Raw genomic sequence first — 20,843 nt, 5'->3', positions numbered from 1 at the left:
GACAGCCCCGGGTGTCATCACTGAGGGGGGTGACAAAATTGCACACCGCGGCGGGCAGCACTTACCGCGGGGCCTGGCCGGCAGCGCCCCTGAGCCACGCATCTCTCCTGGGAGTGGCGTGGTGGCATGAGCACCTGCAGGCTCCACACTGCCCGAAACGGCAGCTTTGGGCTTGCGTCTGCCAGGCAGACTCCGCAGAGGCTCCACGCAGTGTGCTCTGCTCCGGGCGCCCAAGCAGCTAGCTACGCCACTGTGTGGTTCCAGCCACAAATACAACCTGAGCATAGGGTGGAGAGGCTTGCAGTATGAACACCCCAATAAATCTTGCTTCCAGTTCTCGCTATGCAGAACTGGCAAAACTGACATATAAGCTACGGGACAAGGATAACTGTGATTTGAAGATGAATGGGAACCCTTTACAAAGTATTTGAAGACGCAACAAAGTGAACTGGACTCCTTGGCTGGTTTTGAATAAACATTCACAAACTTTTTATTGATAACCATCAGCTAAATAGTTTGAGGATCTCTACAACTGTGTAACATGCAGAAAACAGCATTCTTAGAGAAACCAAAGACTGGAACTGAGGGAAGCCGGGGTGGGGTGGGGGTTGTGTGGGAGGGTAGGGGGGAGGAGGAAAAATGGGGGGGGGATAAGGATGATATGTTTCTGGATAATATGTTTTGTTTTAATTTTGAATAAAAAATTTAAAAATAAATGAATCTTGCTTCCCCAGTTTGGGTCCAGCACAGAGCAAGGCGAGGGCTTACTAGGATAGCTCAGTTCGTAGAGATCTCAGGGACGGTGGGTTCAAGCTCCACTTTGGGGGCAAGAGTCCTTCATTGCAGGGGTTGGACTAGATGGCCCTTGGGGTCCCTTCCAACTCTGCCATTCCATGATTCTTTGTTTTTCTGGGCCAGTCCCTGCAGGCAGGCATCCCGTGGTCAATGGGCTTTGGTCAAGTCAGGCAGAGACAGACCCAAATTGCCACAGGTTTGGGGGCGAGGGGACCAGAGGGGGCAGGGGCTGTCAGGAAGATAGAAGCAGGGCTATTGCAGTGGTTCTGAAACTGTTTACTCTGGGCTAGACTTTCAGAAGAAAAATTTGTTCACATTGTTGCAGGCAAACATGCTGTACAGTGGTACCTTGGGTTACATACGCTTCAGGTTACATTGGCTAAAGTGGTGCTTCAGGTTAAGAACAGTTTCAGGTTAAGAATGGACCTCTGGAATGAATTAAGTACTTAACCCGAGGTACCACTGTAGTTCCTGGGTCTTGCCAATAAAACTCAAACACGTTGCAGGATTCCCCCCAAAATAGACCAGAGACAATGAATACTTCATCCAGCAGAGCTTCACTGCTACTGAAGGCAAATGAGCATCATGGTCACAAATCCAACACATTGAGGTTTGGCACAGTCCATAAGAAATCCACTTGCAGACTTCAACTTACAATAACCTATAACAAGTCTAAACCTTCACACTAAGCATACTATGTACAGAACAGCACACTAGAAGGAAAAGAAAGAGAAACAGAAACCCAGGCTCCTTCTGGCCTCAACTTTTATAGAAAGAAAAGAAAACAGAACCAGTTTAAGGCAGCTGGACTCAGCTTCTCTGAAGGAATAACCCAAACATCAGGAACCTTCTGCTTGTTTCTTTCACACAGAGAAGCTTCCAGAACCTTCTTGAATTAAATAGAATAGGAAAGATCTTTCTGCACTAAGAAAATGCAAACTGACAGTTATTAATATTGCAGTTGTTGTATAAGGGATTATTATTATGACCGGAATGTAATGGAAATTAATAAGATTTTGGAATGCAGAAATAAAGAAAATAACCAAGCCATCGATTCTAGCATGCGGGGGCCACTATCTAAATTGTATGACCCAGTATTTGAACGATTGGTATTAATAATTGTATTATAAATTGGTATTGTTATAATGAGGCTATTATTGGATAGTAATTGAAAACTAATAAAAATTATTAGTAAGAAAAGAAAAGAAAGCGGTGGTGGGCAAACATATCTCCATCCTTGATTCTCGACTCCTCACTGCCGATATTACAAAATGTTACAGCAGGAGCTAGAGCTGTCCTTTCTGAATTGTTCTTCGGTGTACATTGGTGTTCTGCCATTGAGTGCCACCAAGCCATCAATCATCTCAATGAGCTCCTTCACCTGACTCTCCTTTTCTTCTTCTTCAGCCACATTGTTAAAAGCAATCAATCGCCCTTCGGACATCTCAATCAGATCCTTCAGGTGCCCCTCAGTGCCTCGTATGAACTCATTTATAGTTAAATGATTCCTATCTAACTCATCTTTATAGGTGAATAAAAGAATCAGATAGTTCTTTCCTTCATCCTTGAAGAGGCTTTTCACTTCCTGAAATATTTCCTGGTCCTCCTTTGTGATCTTTCCCGCTTTTATCACGACGAGGATGGCGTGAGCTCCAGGATAGACCATATAAATGCACTTCTTCAGCTCCTCTCGTGTGAAGCGTTTCTTATATGCTGTATCAAAGAACCCAGGTGTGTCAACAACAACAACTGCCCTGCCACCTACAGTGGCTTCTCTTCTTTCGCAGGCCTTGGTTGTTGAATCAAGATTGGATGTGCTTTTAAATTTCTCAGCCCCCAGGATGGTGTTTCCTGTTGCGCTCTTCCCAGATCCAGTTTTGCCAATGAGCAGAATTCTCAATTCTTTGTCTGGTCTGGCTAAATAAAAGATAAAAAATACCATGTCAGCAAAGTTCCTGAGACTAACATACACACACAAAAGTCTTACAAATGTTTCATAGGTGTGCTACTTATTAGTTACCTAATTTGTTTTACAAGAAAGGCGATTCTGACTAAACGTCAAGAAGAACTTTCTGATGCCAAGAGCATCAGACTTTCCTTCCGTGGAGGTTTTTAAGCAGAGGTTGGCTAGCCATGTGCCATGCGTGCAATAGTTGCGATTCCTGCATTGCAGGGGATCAGACTAGATTAATAAACAACTACCTGACTTTTAGGGACGCCGGTGGTGCTGTGGTCTAAACCACTGAGCCTAGGACTTGTCGATCAGAAGGTTGGCGGTTTGAATCCCCGCGACGGGGTGAGCTCCCGTTGCTCGGTCCCTGCTCCTGCCAACCTAGCAGTTCGAAAGCACGTCAAAGTGCAAGTAGAAAAATAGGTACCGCTCCAGCGGGAAGGTAAACGGCGTTTCCGTGCGCTGCTCTGGTTCGCCAGAAGCGGCTTAGTCATGCTGGCCACATGACCCGGAAGCTGTCTGCGTGTCTGCGGTGAAACGCTGGCTCCGTCAGCCTATAGAGTGAGATGTACATGCAACTCCAGAGTCGTCCACGACTGGACCTAATGGTCAGGAGTACCTTTACCTTTACCTGACTTTTAGAAGGTGGCTGGGGGGCCCCGGCCAAATGGGCAGGGTATAAGTAATATTATTATTATTATTATTATTATTATTATTATTATTAGACCCTTAGGGTCCCTTCCAACTTTGCAGTGCTGTGATTCTATTGAAGCTACAGTGGAACCTCTGTTTTTGAACGTCTCCGTTGACAAGCATTTCGGACCTCGGACGCCGTAAACCCGGAAGGAAATGCTTCGGTTTTCAAACACTTTTCGGAAATTGAACATGCTGCGCAGATTCCATTTTGAGTTTCCATATTGTGTTGAGGCTTCTGTATTGAGTTTTCAGTTTTCAAACATTTCAAGACTCAAACGGTCTTCTGGAACGGATTACGTTCGAAAACCGAGGTTCCACCGTACAAGGGAAATTTCCTACCCCTAGTTCTCTTGCCAGTTGAGGGTGCACAGAAAATGTGTTGTGGTGTTTCTTTCCAGTGGGCACCCTGACCACAGTTTCTACCCTCTGAATGATCCAAGGAGAAGACTTGTTTGTGGCCACCTTGAAGTCATAAGCAAACCATGCAGCATTTGTTTTGCTACCTCAGGACGGTCAATATCAGGAAAAGACTCACCTTTGGCCATGCTGCCTGTCGCAGAAAGATAAGCTGCCATCAAGGTTCACGGCAGTCCAGAAATCCTGCATTAAAGACACCAAAAGTCATTTGCAGAACTCCTGGGGGACTCTCAGTGTTGCAGAACTCAGTTTTTCTCCAAGGACTTTCCTGCTACTGGAGTCCTTAGTCAAAAACAAAGTTTGGGGAATACGTAAATCGGTCCTCTCTGATACCTAAGACTGCAAGCCAAGAAGCTTGGAGCAGGAAGCAACATTCAAAGAGATAAAAGTTGCTGGCCTTCTACCTTGGCTCCAGTGAAAAAATGAACTCCTTGTGAGGGGTCTAAATCCAAAAGGAAGAACCAAAACTTAGAGGTCCTTGCATTCCTACTTGTTGTACAAGGCAAGAGCGTTTGCAGATAGGCTCAGTACTGGGTAAACATGGTAAAAATCAAACTCTAAACCGAATGACTTCACCTGAGAATGCCCCTTCTACCTTCTAGCCACACCAAAGAGGGAGCAAGCTTGTTTTCTATTTCTCCGGAGGGCAGGACCCAAACCAGTGGATTTGATTTACAAAAAAGGAGATTCTGACTAAGCCTTAGGAGGAACTTTCTGAAGGCAAGAACCGTTTGATGGTGCAACAGACTCCCTCAGAAGGTGGTGCAATCTCCTTCCTTGTAGGTTTTTAAACAGGCTGGGTGGCCATCTGTCATGGATTCTTTAGATGTGATTCCTGCGTTGTGGGGGTTGGACTAGATGGTCTTGTGGGAATGTTCAGGGTGGCAGGAGAGAATATATTGTTTATTAATATCCTTCCTAACTTGTGCTAGCAAGTTTCTTCACTTAGCAGAGTGCAGTCCGCTTCTGACGCAGCTGGTTGCAAACTCGTGTGAGTTTCTTAAAACAATAAGCAATTCAATCTGGTTTGTCTAGATTGAGATATGTTCTAATATTCCTGGTAAGACCCTTTTGAATCCCTCCTAAAAGAATAAAGACACAACAGTCTTATTCATAAGTAACAAAATGTAGTTTTACTTATGATCTGGCCGAGCACAGTGTGATCCCTGAAGGCAGGCTTAAGGCTTAAAGTTACAAACATGTACAAACAGGTTTACTCCATATGGGAGATGACCTGGGGAACTGCTGTGGCAGCCAGCAGTCCAGTCCAGGTGAGGCAGGAAGCAGGCAGGACAAAAAGGGGAGGAAGGGGGAAGGTGGCAGGGTGACTTGGCCTTTTACCAGGTCTGGAAAGGTCACGCCCACCCACTAGTCACATGCAACAGGAAGTTTCAACTGGCTGGACCAAACATCCCCTTGCATGTCCACTCTAGCAAAACAAGGAATGTTGAAATCAATGGAAAATGTAAGGAGCCATATTACGGATTGTTTGCAATACTATCTGTCACATGAAATGTTTAAAGTAGATAGAAAGAATGGTTTTTCGGACCAAAGCTGACAATTCAAAAAAGAACTTCTACAAAACAAAGAGAAACTTTTGTTTAAAATGTATAATCTGTTATTAGACTGGGAAACAAAAGACGAGTCCTTTCTGTTGGGGATAATTCAGACAGAAATTCCCAGGTGTCAGGAAAGGTTATTTATGTGTGCCACTATTGCGGCCTGTGTTTTGTTAGCCCCAAAATGGAAAACAGGCGAGGTCCCAACCAAAGAATAATGGCAACTGAAGTTGACTGAATATGCACAGCTTGCAGACTTAACATACAGAGTAAGAGAACAAGAAGAACATATGTTTAGAGAAGATAGGAAAATGTTTATTGAATATATGGGAAATAATTGTGTACAGCTGATAATGCTGGCAGCATAAAGATAAATTCAGCAGTGTAAATAAGTCTGGATGGATGCAATAATGGAATACTGAATGGTTTAGTTTTTGTAAAATATGCAGGGATTTATGATATGTAAAATGAACCATGGAAAGAGAAGAAAGCAAGTCATTGCTATTTTAAGGATGTAAAATGAGTATTTTCAATTGTAAAACAGAAAAATTATATAAAAACAGAAAGGGGTGAGTCCATGGCCTGGATTGTGCCCCCCCTTTCCCCCTCCCTTCTAGAGCATCACCCAGGAGGGCAGACTTTGCCTCCAACCACCAACCGCCCCTTAAAAACCAAGTGCAGAAGGCGCATTGTGGCATTTGCAAAATATTTTCCCACCCCCCAATCCCCCTCCCAGTTTCCTCCTGCAGGAGGGATCCCCACCTCTGCTTAATTCCACCAGAACAGAGGGGTGTTTTCATTACCTTGACTTCTGCTGGGCAGTTTTCTCAGCCTGGAGGTGTTCCTGGTCTGGCTGTTTCTCTCTGCAACTTCTGGCACCTCTGACTCTCTCCGTCCCTCTCAGAGTTCTGAGTCTGACGCAGGTTTTGAGTGCACAGTAATAGCCAAAAGTTTGACATATGCTCAGCAGTGCAAAGTGAAAGTGTTTTCTTCTCAGTTGATTCATCCAGTTACCCATCCGTAAAAGGGGACCAAAAGAGCCCGGCTGATGGATCAGGCAAAAGACAGACGTGGAAACCAGGTGCCCCGACAGGGAGCTCACAAGCAAGACATAAACACAATGGCCTTCTCCACACTTGTGATTCTCAGCAGCTGGGGTATTCAGAGGTACACTGAGCACCGCCAGAATGCCAAGCAGACCAGAGTGACATGGGAACTATGTATAAGGCAGCCTTATACAGAGTCAGACCATGTGCCATAGACTCATTACTGCCCTTGATTGGGACACTAGACTTCAGTGGAGGCAGCCTGGAATAGCCTTAGCCTTTTTTGCTGCTGCATCACACTGTGGGCTCATGTGAAGCTTGTGGTCTGCTAAGGAAGGAACTGATTGACCGTCTCCTCACAACAGAAGAAAGCCAGTTGCTACCGGGATGCTATTCCGTTCCAGATGCCAGAGCACACCTGGAATCCTGTATCCCATTCTGGGCAATACAATTTAAGAAGGATGTTGACAAGCTGGAAGGTGTGCAGAGGAGGGTGACCAAGAGGATCAAGGGTCTGGAGACAAAGCCTTGGGAGGAACAGTTGATGAGGTTGGGGATGTTTAGCCTGGAAAAGAGGAGACTGAGAGGAGATAGGAGAGCCATCTTCAAATATCGGAAGGGCTGTGCCATGGAAGGGGGAACAAGCTTGTTTCCTCCTTCTCTGGAGGGTAGGACTCGAACCCATGGCTTCAGGTTATGAGAAAGGAGGTTCTGACTAAGCATCAGGAAGAACCTTCTGACAGTAAGAGCAGTTTGACCATGGAACGGTCTCCCTCGGGAGGTGGTCTCCTTCCCTGGAGGTTTTTAAGCAGAGGTCGGAGGGCCATCTGTCATGGATGCTTGAGCTGAGATTCCTGCATTGCAGGGGGTTGGGCTAGATGACCTTTGGGGTGTCTCTTCCAACTCCACGATTCTATGAATTAGCTTTCTACTCTCCTTTCTGTTAAATGACCCAAGAGCAAATTGCCCACCCTTTCTTGGGACTTACCTCTGCGGCTTTCAGCTAGTTACGCCTGTGCAGTATGGCCTGAGATCAGGACAATTTCCCCAGGCTAAGCTTGCCTGGTGCATGCTGGAAAATTCAAGAATTCCTGCCAAACCACACAGGAGAACCACTAGCCCCACGTGGGGCACCATCTGTTAAAGAAAATTATGGGTTGAGAGACTACTCAGCAGCCCAGCTCGTCGGGGTACCAGTCCCCCGTGGGTCCCTGCGGTCAGTAAAAGAAATAAATTCCAGCCAAGCAATTTGGAGCAAAACAGCAATCAGTAGACTTAGATCCTTTATTGTTGCACAACAGGTTCAACAGCAGCAGCAAGTGAAGCCTGAACAAAGGGCGACATTGACTTTTAAGAGTTCCCACCATATCCCAGAATACAGTTCAGACACCATCATCAATACATCATTGCTACATCACTAAAACACCAGAAAGGGGAGGGTTATACCCAGTTAACATAAACAGACAAGTCCCCGAGAACAAGATTAACATAGGCTAATACCTCTTAATTGCCCACCACCCAAAGTACAATTCCCTTGGTATCTAGATCCTGGGGCAAATTGGTGATGGGATTCAGCTTTCCTTGGCTAACAATAAGCTCTGGGCATTTCCTGGGAAGGGAGGAGTGTATGTGTCTGAGGGATTATGGTGGGAGGTGGGAGGGAAAAGAGTCCTTTTTCCAAGGGCAAAATGGCATTGGAATGGAGGAAATTGGCAAAGCGGTTGATTTTATATTATTTATAAAGCTAGGTATCTTCCCTAAGCTGTCAAGTCAAAAGGATACATTCAGGCATAATATTTGTAGCATTTAATAACTTTAAAGATGTGCCCCCCCTGTAATTTCTGTAACAACATAAATTCGTGTAACACACTCCAGATATATGCATGTGAAATAAGGTTTGCGTGCAGCATAAACCAAACATAACATGTGGGATGAAACTGTGAGGTCTCTGCTGCGCTGTTGTGCAAAGAGGAGAGAAACTGCTATGTTGTTTTGCATTTAAGGTCGAGCAGAAGATAGATACGACTGATATGAAAAATTCCTGCCTATTGGGGTGTACCACACTAGGCAGGGTGTTATTTCTAACAGTGCAAATTCTCAGAAATGGTCCACAGTACACAGCTTTTGCTTTTGCTTTTGCTGTTTACTCCAATAGTTTCCCTGCAGCTTTCTCTGCCTTCCTTGGCCTCCTGAGCCGGGAGAGCCTTCTGAAATCTCAATCAGGGATAGTCCGACCATGAGGTGGGAAAATGCATGTTCTCAAAGAGCCCCTGTTTTCCAGGGACAGCCCAGGAATTGCATAAGCCATCCCAGTTTCTGATTTGATCCTGGAATGCCCCGGTTTTCCCTTTTCCTCCCCTTGAAGTATGGGAGAACAATTAAAAGTGTGTAGGCACAAAAATGGACTCCTGTTTACCCTGAAAATAAAATTCCTGCACCAAACGGAGGAAATGTTGATGGTGGCGCACAAAGCCCCTCCTATAATTTTGAAGGAAAAGGTCACCAATCCCCTTTCCATTCCGTAATTGCAATGCTTCAGCGGCCAGCCATTTCTCAGGAAACACTGGGAGTGTTTATTCCTTAATTGAAAATGGAGCCTTGCGCTGTCTACTCATAAGTAAATCCCACGGTATTCAATGGTGCTTACTCCCAGGTAACTGGGTAATGACTAGGCAGCTTCACACTGCAAGCCAAACCATTTTTACTCAGAAGTAAGTCCCACCGAGTTCAATAGGATTTCCCATGGGGCTGCCCTACAAATACCAGACAGATTAAAGGGTCTGAGGAACAAGGAAGTGGAATGAGGGATGCAGGACAAATTTGATCCAGCTTCCATTGAAAAATGAAAAGCATTTGGTACAAAGTTGTAAGTGGGACAGGGGGAGGGGGTTAAATATGCTTTCTGTTCCTGTTTTCGAATATGATCTGGAGATGTGTGTTAAATAATTCCCTTCCCAAATGGTAAAATATCACAACTTTGGGAAGAGGTTCAAGCATGTCTCTTGCTGTGCAGGACCTGGTGTCCAGGCACTCATAAGAATGGACTGTACATTTATTTGACTGTAGGGCGGTAAATGTGAACAGGCCTCTTTTGGTTTCCTGGGGCTTATTCCCAGGAAGTGGATGCAGGTGGCACTGTATGCTTTGGTTTAGGATTGGTGTTTGGGGAAACAGGGTTTTTAAGCCTTTGAAAGCTGTCTGTCCACAATCAGGACCAGCAGGACACAGCAGGCATAAGATTGGGTGGTAGGGAGAGAGACTGAAGCAGCAATGACTGGACGCTCTCTAATTTTGCATTATGACATGCCCTCCCCATGGCAGCCACATAGTGCTCTGCCCCACACCCCTGCCAGCAGTTTTATGACTCCCACCTCCCACCACACTCTCTCCAAATTCAAAATGTACCCCTGATCCAAAACGGTTGGTGGCCGTTTGATCCAGCTTCCATTGAAAGGTGGAAATAATAAATTTCCACTTTCCAAAGCAAAATGAAACACAGCCAATCTCTGAAATCCTCGCTTTGTGGAATTTCGCGACGCAGTTCTCCAGCCAGAGTTCACAAGAATGCGTATAACTGTGAAAATGACATGCAAATATGCATTTTATTAGGAACAGTGTCTTGCAAAAGTATGTATGTAATTTACAAAGGTGTTTGTTAGGGGAAATTGACACAAAAATACAGCTAAACTTTCGTAATGGTTCAAAAAAAAACACACACACATTTCCAGAGAGTTTAAGATGGGGAAAATGAGAAACTGAGAGAACTGAAGTGGGTCGATGTATCCACTCCTACGTGCGGTTTAGGAAACTGTGGACAGTTATGTTATTATTTTCATAAAATTCCTTTACCTCTTGATTGTAGAAGACCTCAAAGCGCTCTGCAAAAAGAAAAAAACAACAGGATTATGATTAATAATAACGAAAACATCCACAAATTAGAACCATCAACAAACTACAGACATATCAGCATTCTAAATATATGAGTAGTCTGTTGGGATACTGCCAGGGAGATAAAGTCCATCTTGGCCCCCAAGCTCGGTGCCGGACGATCCATCGACCTCCCTTAGTCACGCAGTATCTAGCAATTGTAGCGACACGAAGCCTCAAGAAAAGATAGCCACATTCTTGGACTTGTGCACACTCTATCAGCAGAATCCACACAACAGAAGTTGCACAGCATGAGAGCAGAACTGCATATTTACAGTTTTATTCAGCGTAGGTCAGAACAAAGAAGGCATGACCGTCTGCTCCGACTGCTCAGGCAAAACAGCCAAAAAACGAAACAAACTTACAACATAAACATCCTGTGAGACAGGAACTTACGCAGGCTGTTATACAAACATCCTGCTCCCTTTTAAGGTGGAACGGAAATATCCTAACATCCTCCCCCTTTCCGTGTAACCTGTAGTACCTGTGGTTCAACCCAATTGCAACCTTTGTGCGTAAACCTTCAGTTGTTCTCTGTTAACAACCTTAGACAACAGATCAGCAGGAATTTCATTTCCTGGCATGTAGGACACCTGAATGAGTCCTTTCTGAATACACTCTCTTGCACGATGTAGCTTAATCTGCAAGTACTTGGTCCTTTGCTTGCAACTCTCAGAGTTCAGCAAAGCCAAACAAGATCTATTGTCTTGATACACTTGTATAGGACATTTCACAGAAACCCCAATGTCCTTAAACAGTTGCATCAACCATTCACAATCCAAGAGTGAAAATGACAGAGCATTGAGTTCTGCTTCACAGGAACTTAGGCTAACTGTCGTCTGCTTTTTGCACAACCAGTCAAACAGGCAGTGGTTGTACATGTAGCATACTCCAGAAGTGCTTGTACCATCCGTGGTATCACTTCCAAAACTTGCATCTGCAAAGATTTCAAGACCTCCAGTCTTCTGACTGGTGAACCTCAGCCTGTAGTGCATAGTCCCTTTCAAATACCGGGCTATGCGCTTCAGAGCTTTCCAATCCTGAACAGTAGGATTGTTAGCATGTCTGCTAAGCAGGTTAGTGCTTACAGCAATGTCAGGTCTTGAACATCTAGCAATGAAATTCAACTTGCCTAGAATGCATCTGTACAGCGTTGTGTCAGAAAACGCTTCAGCAGTACTGTCTACCTGGTAACCTGTCACCATCGGTGTGTCTGCTGGGTTTGCATCAACCAAATTCAACCTGGTTAATACATCAGTAATTTTCTGTGTTTGGTGTACCAGAAAATTACCTGCTTGGTCCCTCTCCACCTGCAGAGAAAGATAGTTGGATACCTCACCAAGATCCTTCATGTCAAAGTGCTCCTTCAGCTGAGCTAGGGTGCTTTGGTAAAAAGCCTGATTCTTCCAAAACATCAGAAGATCATCAACAAAACATAAACAATACAGTTTGTTTTGCCCCTCCTCCTTGACAAACACACAAGGATCAGCTTTGCCCTGGTGAAAACCTAGAGAAAGCAACGTTTCAGTGAGTTTTGTGTTCCAACACCTGGCACTCTGCTTGAGACCATATAAGGATTTCCGCAGTTTACAGACCATTCCCTTCTGTATCTGCATTCCATCAGGTGGAAGCATGTACAGCTCCTCCCCCAAAATTCCGTACAAAAAAGCTGTATTAATGTCATGATGGGAAACATGCAGTTTCTCCTCCGCAGCGATCTTGAGCATCAGCCGAATGCTCTCATATTTGACTGTGGGTGAGTAGGTCTCGTGGTAATCCTGCCCTGGTACCTGTGAAAAACCTCTGGCAACCAATCTGGCTTTGTGTCTGACAACCTTGCCATTCTGGTCTGTCTTGGCCTTGAAGACCCATTTGCTGCCAACCAGTCTCATCCCTGGGACTACCGGTACCAGCTCCCAAGTTTGGTTCCTATTCAAGGAATCAACTTCAGCCTTCATGGCATTAAGCCAAGGCTCAGCATCTTTAGAGGTTAACTCCTGGACCTCTTTGAAGCTTGAAGGTTCCCACACCTTCTCTGAGCTACTAAGAACAGCAGTTGCCATCTTAGCAAACTCATCAGCAAATCTCTTTGGAGGTTTGCCTTTGGTCGCCCTTTCAGACCTGCGAACCAGACGCAAGTCTTCTGGACTCATCTCCTCTTTCTTAGGAGAAAAGTGACCAATGGTGAACAGTGGTTCTTCCAGTTCATTGTCAGACTCATCAGATGGTCTGACTGAGGCCTTTGCGCTCTTGTAGTCTGCTGTGTCATCACTGTCACTGACAGCAGCAGCAGCGCCGCCCACTGAACTGGAATCCGAACTCTGATCATCATCATCATCATCATCCTCAGTTTCCTCAGCTTTCTCAGCATGATCTACTTTCTTCACATCACCTTCATCCTCCTCTGGGTAACTCTGGAAAATTCCCACATTTCCCCCCCACTTAGGATTGTACTCAACACTCCTTGTGAACTTTATGGATTTAGAGTTAGTCATCCATACTCTGTATGCACCTTTTTCGTACCCCATGAACAAACCATGTGCCCCACGCTTCCCAAGCTTGTTGCTTTGTGGGGTGTGTACCCACATGTCAGAACCAAAGATTCTCATGTGTTTGACATTTGGTTGCTTACCAAACATCTTCTCATAGGGAGTGCAGCCAATAGGTGATGACAGTCTCCTGTTAAAGGAATAAACAAAATTCGCCAAAGCCTCCCCCCAAAACTTCTCAGGGAGATTGGCATCATGCAACAAGGTTTTTATCCCTTGCAGCAACGTTTGATTTGCTCTCTCCACAAGCCCATTCATCCATGGCGATCTAGGCGTTGACAAGTCATGCTGGATTCCCTTCTCAGTCAGGAAAGCTTCAAACTGCTGAGAAGTGAATTCCCCGCCTCGATCAGTAAACAGACAACCAATACGTTTACCGTGAGCATTCTCCAACCAAGCACAGAATGCCTTGAACTTAGGAAATGCTTGCGATTTCTGCTCGAGCATAAACACATGAATGTACCTGGAAAAAGAATCAATTAGAACCATGAAGTACCTTGCTCCTCCCAAAGAGGGCGCTAGAGGACCTACCAGGTCTGCATGAACTAGCTGGTAGGGTTTGGAAGCCTGCCTGCTAGACTCCTTGCCTTTTGGAGCAACCTTCACCTTGTTCTCTGCACAAGATACACATTTCATGTGAAATTTGCAAGGTTTGATGTCCAAACCTTCAACCAACCCAGGCATCTTGGCTAGCGCTTGCCAAGAGAGGTGACAAAATCTGCGATGTGCATCGTGAATGCATCCTGCATGAAGAACCTTGTTAGTTTGTGCAACACAACAAGTATCAGCATTAGACACAGCAACATCATCATAAGTTAGACTGAACAAACCATCCACCAACTTTGCATGCAAAATGTCCTCTTTGCCTTTTCTGATGACACAGACAGTCCTCCTGAAGGAAACCTCAAAACCACGCCCAGTCAGCTGTGGTACACTAACCAAATTGTCCGCAGCTCCTGGAACAAAAAGTACATCTTTAATGGTAAGATGCAGACTTGCAAGTTTCACAGTCCCAACTCCTGCAGCTTGCAAAGTCCTTCCATCAGCCAGCTGGACCTCTCCATCTTGAGGTGTGAAGGAGATAAACAGATGGCGGTCTTTGGTGAGATGGTGCGAGCACCCAGAGTCAATAACAAACCTGGCCTTGGCCTTGTTTCCCACCGGCGTGGGCTTTTGCAGCTTGCCTTTAGCCTTTGGTGAAGCTGTGCCAGCAAACATAGCCTTGTTTTCCACTGGCGAGGGCTTTTGCAACTTGCCCCCCTGCTCCTGGCCATCAGACGTGCCTTTAGCCTTTGGTGGAGCTGTGCCAGCAAACATAGCCTTGTTTTCCACTGGCGTGGGCTTTTGCATCTTGCCCCCCCGCTCCTGGCCACCTGCAAGCATCTTGCTCTGTTTACATCTGGTCTTCCGGCCTCTGCAAAGGCTCTGACCTTGGTTCTCACGAGAAACAGAGCTCTCAGCTGCTGACTCTTTGGCTCCCCCTGGAGGCTGGAATGCTGCCTGGGATGACGTTGTAGTCTGCTCCCCCTGCAGCTTGCAACCGGTGCCCTCAGCATCCCTGCATTCACTAGCATTCTGGGAAACAGCCAGGATCTCCGATGCATTCAAACACTGGGCTGGGATGACTGGCAGATGGGCTATCTTCAAAGCATTCCACATCTGACGTGCAGTCGTGTTGCCAGCTAGCGTAGCAATTTCCTCCAGAGAGACGGACAAGACTATTACGTCTATGGCTCTCGAATTCTGAGCCTCCCATCTCCCTGTCAGAGGAACTGGAGGGGCTTCACAGACAGTATGCCAGACTCCAAACTGACGCAGCAAACTCTCACACCATTTTGCCCAGGTCTCATAATTGTCCCGATTTAATTTTGGGCACTCAGCAGCTTCAGAGGCTTGGAAAAACTCCATTCCACCTCTTAACTTTGGCCGTGAGTCTTCTTCACTTCAGAGACTCCTTATCTTGGCACCCATAAATCACGAAGCCTGCTTGGCTCGGCTCCCAGGCCAATTAGGCCAGCCGGACATCAAAGAGGCTGCCGCGGCAACAGAAAAGCCTCTGCTTTCGCTTTTCCCACACATACCTCAGCAGTCTGTCGCAGTCTTACTCTCCTGCAAGTGCCGTGAATCTGGGCCCGAAACCTGTTGTTGGGATACTGCCAGGGAGATAAAGTCCATCTTGGCCCCCAAGCTCGGTGCCGGACGATCCATCGACCTCCCTTAGTCACGCAGTATCTAGCAATTGTAGCGACACGAAGCCTCAAGAAAAGATAGCCACATTCTTGGACTTGTGCACACTCTATCAGCAGAATCCACACAACAGAAGTTGCACAGCATGAGAGCAGAACTGCATATTTACAGTTTTATTCAGCGTAGGTCAGAACAAAGAAGGCATGACCGTCTGCTCCGACTGCTCAGGCAAAACAGCCAAAAAACGAAACGAACTTACAACATAAACATCCTGTGAGACAGGAACTTACGCAGGCTGTTATACAAACATCCTGCTCCCTTTTAAGGTGGAACGGAAATATCCTAACATAGTCTTGTCTAAACAAAAATGTTTTTCGCAGGCGGCAAAAAAAAGTTAGCGAAGTTGCCTGCCTGATGTCGATATGCAGGGAGTGTTGGTGCTGCCACACCGAAGGAACCATTTCTTATCAATGCAGAACAGATATGATGTGGCACCTGTAACTGTGCCCATTCTGCCAATCGAAGCATCCAGAGACCACATGTGGGGTCAGGCGATCTCAGGGCTAAACTGCTCCCAAACTGTTAAGGACTTAATATTCTGAGAGCAACACCTTGAACTTGGCCTGGCAGCAAATCGGGAGCCAGGGCAGGTCTCTGAGCCCAGGCGTCCTAGGCTGACAAACACCTGCTGCTGTCAACAATGGTGGCATCCTGCACTCATTGCAACTCCCAGATTAGGCACAAGGGAAGCCCCACATATTTTAGAAAGAAACGAAACACTATGAACTAGAGGATATAAGAACATCCTTCAATTCTTTCCCCTTTCCTCCTCTTTCCCTTTTTCTGTGCAGGGCCTTGATCCGTCCCCGTGAAGGATCTGCCAGAGCTTTTCCATCAGCAGCTTGGAGTCCTCCTCCTTCTCTTCTCCAGCTGCTGTGATGGGATGATGAGCTGCTTGTGCGTGAAATTCCTAGTCCCTCAGAGTTAGGCTAAGTCCACAAACCTCTGTCTGTAACGGAGCTCCATAATCATGGCTCCGTCAGTCGCTGGCAGAATCCGACAGTGGGCGTTTACGGAACTTCTTCCAGCATAAAAGCTCCTTAACGGAAACGCGCCTTCTGGACTCTCGGCGCGACAGTTTCCGGCGAGGAGTGGGCGTCCCTATAGGAGGTCCTGAAACCTCCCCACTGTTATCGCTGGAAGTGTCTCTGAGCCATCCCTCCGACTCACTATCCCTTGGAGCTCCTTCTCTCCCCCTGCTGGTTCCCTCCTCAGCTGACAAGTCTCTCCCAACCTCTGTGAGCCCTTTCCTCTCCGGTTCTTCCGATGGCAGTTCCCTGACATCCACCTCCCCTCCAGGGCCCCCTTCACCCCCTCCTCTCCCCTCCTCTGCGGGAGGTGAGGGAGCAAAACCCCTGAAAGAACCTCCCTCATCTTCCGAAGTCTCAAACATTTCCCTCCACCGGTTGCTGTTTCTGGTTTCTAAGTACTCCTCCTCATCGGAGTCTATTCCTTCTTCCAACTCCGATTCTGCGAACCCTTCCAGTTCCTCCTCCTCGTCGGTGGTCCCAAAGTACTCCCTCCGGAACCTCGCTACTGACTGAGGTTTCCTGGGGAACCTTTGATGGAACGTTTCAATCAAGATCTCGTCATTGACCTCCTCTGCCGTCACCCAGGTGTTTTCTGACTCCGGTTCCCCTTCCCACGCTACCAAATACTCCACCTGATTACCCTTCCACCTGGAGTCGATGATTTCCGCCACATGGTTGCTGCTTTCCCTCTCATCTAAGACTGGTCCCCGTGTGGAAACCCCTTCACTTCCCCCCCTATATGGCGACAGTAATGACCTGTGGAATACTGGGTGCAGTTTCATGTGGTCCGGTAACCGGAGTCTGAAAGCCACTGGGTTGACCTGTTGAATGACCTCAAATGGTCCCAGTCTTTTGGGTCTCAATTTCTTGCAACCCCCCTTGAACGGCAACCCCTGGGTTGACAGCCACACCTGATCCCCCACCCTTATGGTTTCACCTTCCCTTCTGTTCTTGTCTGCCTGCCTCTTATATTCTTCTTTGGCCCTTTCTAAGTTGAATTGGAGTTGACGATGGATCGCTTCCATTTCTTCTACAAAATGTTCGGCGGCCGGGACACTCCATCTCTCCCCTCCCCCCCCTGGAAATGCCCTGGGGTGGCACCCATAATTAGCCAAAAAGGGGCTCATCCCGGTGGACACATTCTCCGCATTATTGTAGGCGAATTCCGCCAGCGCCAACTTTTCGACCCAATCGTTCTCTCTGTCATTGACATAACACCTCAGGTATTGTTGGAGGATACCGTTTGCTCTTTCCGCCTGCCCGTTGGTTTCCGGGTGCCTGGCAGTCGAAAAATTGACCTCTACGTGCAGTAAGCTCATGAGCTTCCTCCAGAACCTGGACGTGAATTGTTTGCCTCTGTCTGAGACCACCCTCAAGGGGGCGCCATGCAGCCTGAAAATATGTTCTACAAACAATTTGGCTGTCTCTTCCGCCGTGACTGCATGTGAGCAAGCTACAAAGTGGCACATCTTAGTTAACAGGTCTACTACGACCAGTATGGCGGTTTCCCCCTTGGATTTCGGCAGACCAGTCATAAAATCTATCGATACCGCCTCCCATGGTCGTTCTGGCGTGGGTAACGGTTCTAATAACCCCGCCGGCACCCGCCTTTCTCCCTTGGCTCGCTGGCATTGGTCACACCCTCTTACATACTCCCTTACATCTTCCCTCACCTTGGGCCACCAAAATTCCCTGGTAACCAACCACATGGTTTTGTGTTGCCCAAAATGCCCCGCTGTGGGGCTGTCGTGCAGCTGTTTGAGTACTCTCCCTCTCAATTCCCCTTCGGGTATATATAGTGCCCCTTTGTAATACAATGCCCCGTTTCTTTCTTCAAAACCTCCGGGGTTTTCTCCCTCCCTCCTTGGACATCTGAGCTTATTCTGGGTGTATTCATCATTCTCCGTCTCCTCTACCAGTTCCCTTTGCCCCACCAACGCCGCCCCACACACCCAGCGGTCCTCTGGGATGATATGTCTCTCTTCGGGTGCTCCCTCCCCCTCCAAATATTCAGGTTTGCGTGAGAGAGCGTCCGCCCTGACGTTTTCTGGACCTGGCACATAGCAAATTTCAAAATAAAATTTGGAGAACTCCTGGGCCCATCTCACTTGCCGTTGGTTGAGCACTCGTGCCGTTCTCCAGTACTCTAAATTCTTGTGGTCCATGCACACTTGCACCTTATGTTGTGCACCAATTAGTAAGTGTCTCCATCTCTGGAACGCTTCGTGAATGGCGAGTAGTTCTCGGTCATATACCGTGTAGTTCCTCTCGGATTTGTTTAACTTACACGAGAAGAAGGCACATGGTCTCCACTCCGACTTACTCTTCCCCGGCTGAAGAAGCACCGCCCCCAACGCCCGGTCTGATGCATCAGTTTCCACTCTCATGGGTTTTTGTAAATCCACATGCAGGAGTTGTTCTTCCAAAGCGAATGCCTTTTTCAATTCTTCGAATGCTTGCTCCGCTTCCGCCGTCCAAACAAATTTCTTCTTGCTGCTGAGACAGTCCGTAATGGGAGCCGTTAAATGGGCAAAGTTCTTGATGAACTTACGATAAAAGTTCCCAAACCCTAAGAATCTTTGCACATCCTTTTTCGTTTTCGGCGTCTTCCATTCCAGCACCGCCTGGACCTTGCCTGGATCCATGGCTAATCCCTTGTCTGACAAGCGGTACCCCAGGAATTCCACCTCCTTGGTGTGAAACTGACACTTCTCCAATTTCACCCATAGCTGGTTTGCTTGCAGTCGGCTCAACACTTCCCTGACGTCCTTTACATGCTGCTCCTCATTCTCTGAATAGACTAACACGTCATCTAGGAAGGCCACGCAATTCTTGTAGAGCAGAGGTCCCAGGACGTGGTTCATGAACGATTGAAAACATGCTGAGCCTGCTTGTAATCCGAAGGGCATAACGAGATATTCAAAAGCCCCTAAATGGGTGAACATGGTTGTCTTCCATTCATCCCCCTTCCTTATCCGTATCAGGTTGTATGCCCCCCTCAGGTCCATAGAATCATAGAATCATAGAATCATAGAGTTGGAAGAGACCACAAGGGCCATCGAGTCCAACCCCCTGCCAAGCAGGAAACACCATCAGAGCACTCCTGACATATGGTTGTCAAGCCTCTGCTTAAAGACCTCCAAAGAAGGAGACTCCACCACACTCCTTGGCAGCAAATTCCACTGTCGAACAGCTCTTACTGTCAGGAAGTTCTTCCTAATGTTTAGGTGGAATCTTCTTTCTTGTAGTTTGGATCCATTGCTCCGTGTCCGCTTCTCTGGAGCAGCAGAAAACAACCTTTCTCCCTCCTCTATGTGACATCCTTTTATATATTTGAACATGGCTATCATATCACCCCTTAACCTCCTCTTCTCCAGGCTAAACATGCCCAGCTCCCTTAGCCGTTCCTCATAAGGCATCATTTCCAGGCCTTTGACCATTTTGGTTGCCCTCCTCTGGACACGTTCCAGTTTGTCAATGTCCTTCTTGAACTGTGGTGCCCAGAACTGGACACAGTACTCCAGGTGAGGTCTGACCAGAGCAGAATACAGTGGCACTATTACTTCCCTTGATCTAGATGCTATACTCCTATTGATGCAGCCCAGAATTGCATTGGCTTTTTTAGCTGCCGCGTCACACTGTTGGCTCATGTCAAGTTTGTGGTCAACCAAGACTCCTAGATCCTTTTCACATGTACTGCTCTCAAGCCAGGTGTCACCCATCTTGTATTTGTGCCTCTCATTTTTTTTGCCCAAGTGCAATACTTTACATTTCTCCCTGTTAAAATTCATCTTGTTTCTTTTGGCCCAGTTCTCTAATCTGTCAAGGTCGTTTTGAAGTGTGATCCTGTCCTCTGGGGTGTTAGCCACCCCTCCCAGTTTGGTGTCATCTGCAAATTTGATCAGGATGCCCTTGAGTCCATCATCCAAGTCGTTGATAAAGATGTTGAATAAGACCGGGCCCAAGACAGAACCCTGTGGCACCCCACTAGTCACTCTTCTCCAGGATGAAGAGGAACCATTGATGAGCACCCTTTGGGTTCGGTCAGTCAGCCAGTTACAAATCCACTGAGTGGTAGCATAGTCAAGACCGCATTTTACCAGCTTCTTTACAAGAATATCATGGGGCACCTTGTCAAATGCCTTGCTGAAATCAAGGTAGGCTACATCCACTGCGTTCCCTTCATCTACCAGGCTTGTAATTCTGTCAAAAAACGAGATCAGGTTAGTCTGACATGACTTATTTTTCAGAAATCCATGCTGACTATTGGTGATCACAGCATTCCTTTCTAGGTGCTCACAGACTGTTTGCTTAATGATCTGCTCCAGAATCTTCCCTGGTATTGATGTCAGACTGACTGGGCGGTAATTATTTGGGTCCTCTCTTTTCCCCTTTTTGAAAATAGGGACAACATTTGCCCTCCTCCAGTCTGCCGGGACTTCGCCTGTTCTCCAGGAATTCTCAAAGATGACTGCCAGTGGTTCTGAAATCACATCTGCCAGTTCTTTTAATACTCTTGGATGCAGTTCATCTGGCCCTGGAGACTTGAATACATCTAAACTAGCCAAGTATTCTTGTACTATCTTCTTAGTTATTCTGGGCTGTGTTTCCTCTGCTGAATCATT

The 20,843-nt window shown here is 46.7% G+C and overlaps 2 protein-coding genes across 2 annotated transcripts in view; both read right to left on the bottom strand.

Moving 5' to 3' along the window:
* The window catches only part of LOC128398360 (GTPase IMAP family member 8-like), a 214,977-nt gene that overhangs the window by 73,725 nt on the left and 120,409 nt on the right, over nt 1–20,843 (bottom strand). The gene's annotated exons all lie outside the window — the stretch shown is intronic.
* On the bottom strand, nt 997–6,304 carry LOC128424305 (GTPase IMAP family member 9-like). Its single transcript, XM_053410331.1, has 3 exons — nt 6,222–6,304; nt 3,978–4,042; nt 997–2,712 (listed from the first exon to the last, which is right to left on the bottom strand). Exons 2-3 carry the CDS (start codon nt 4,015–4,017, stop codon nt 2,060–2,062), a joined length of 693 nt encoding a protein of 230 aa, XP_053266306.1. The 5' UTR covers nt 4,018–4,042; nt 6,222–6,304; the 3' UTR covers nt 997–2,059.

Source organism: Podarcis raffonei, chromosome 12 (genome assembly GCF_027172205.1).
Source record: "Podarcis raffonei isolate rPodRaf1 chromosome 12, rPodRaf1.pri, whole genome shotgun sequence".
In the NCBI taxonomy this organism is placed as follows: Eukaryota; Metazoa; Chordata; class Lepidosauria; order Squamata; family Lacertidae; genus Podarcis; species Podarcis raffonei.
Note: the sequence above shows the minus strand (reverse complement) of the source record. Positions and strands in the feature narration are given on the sequence as shown.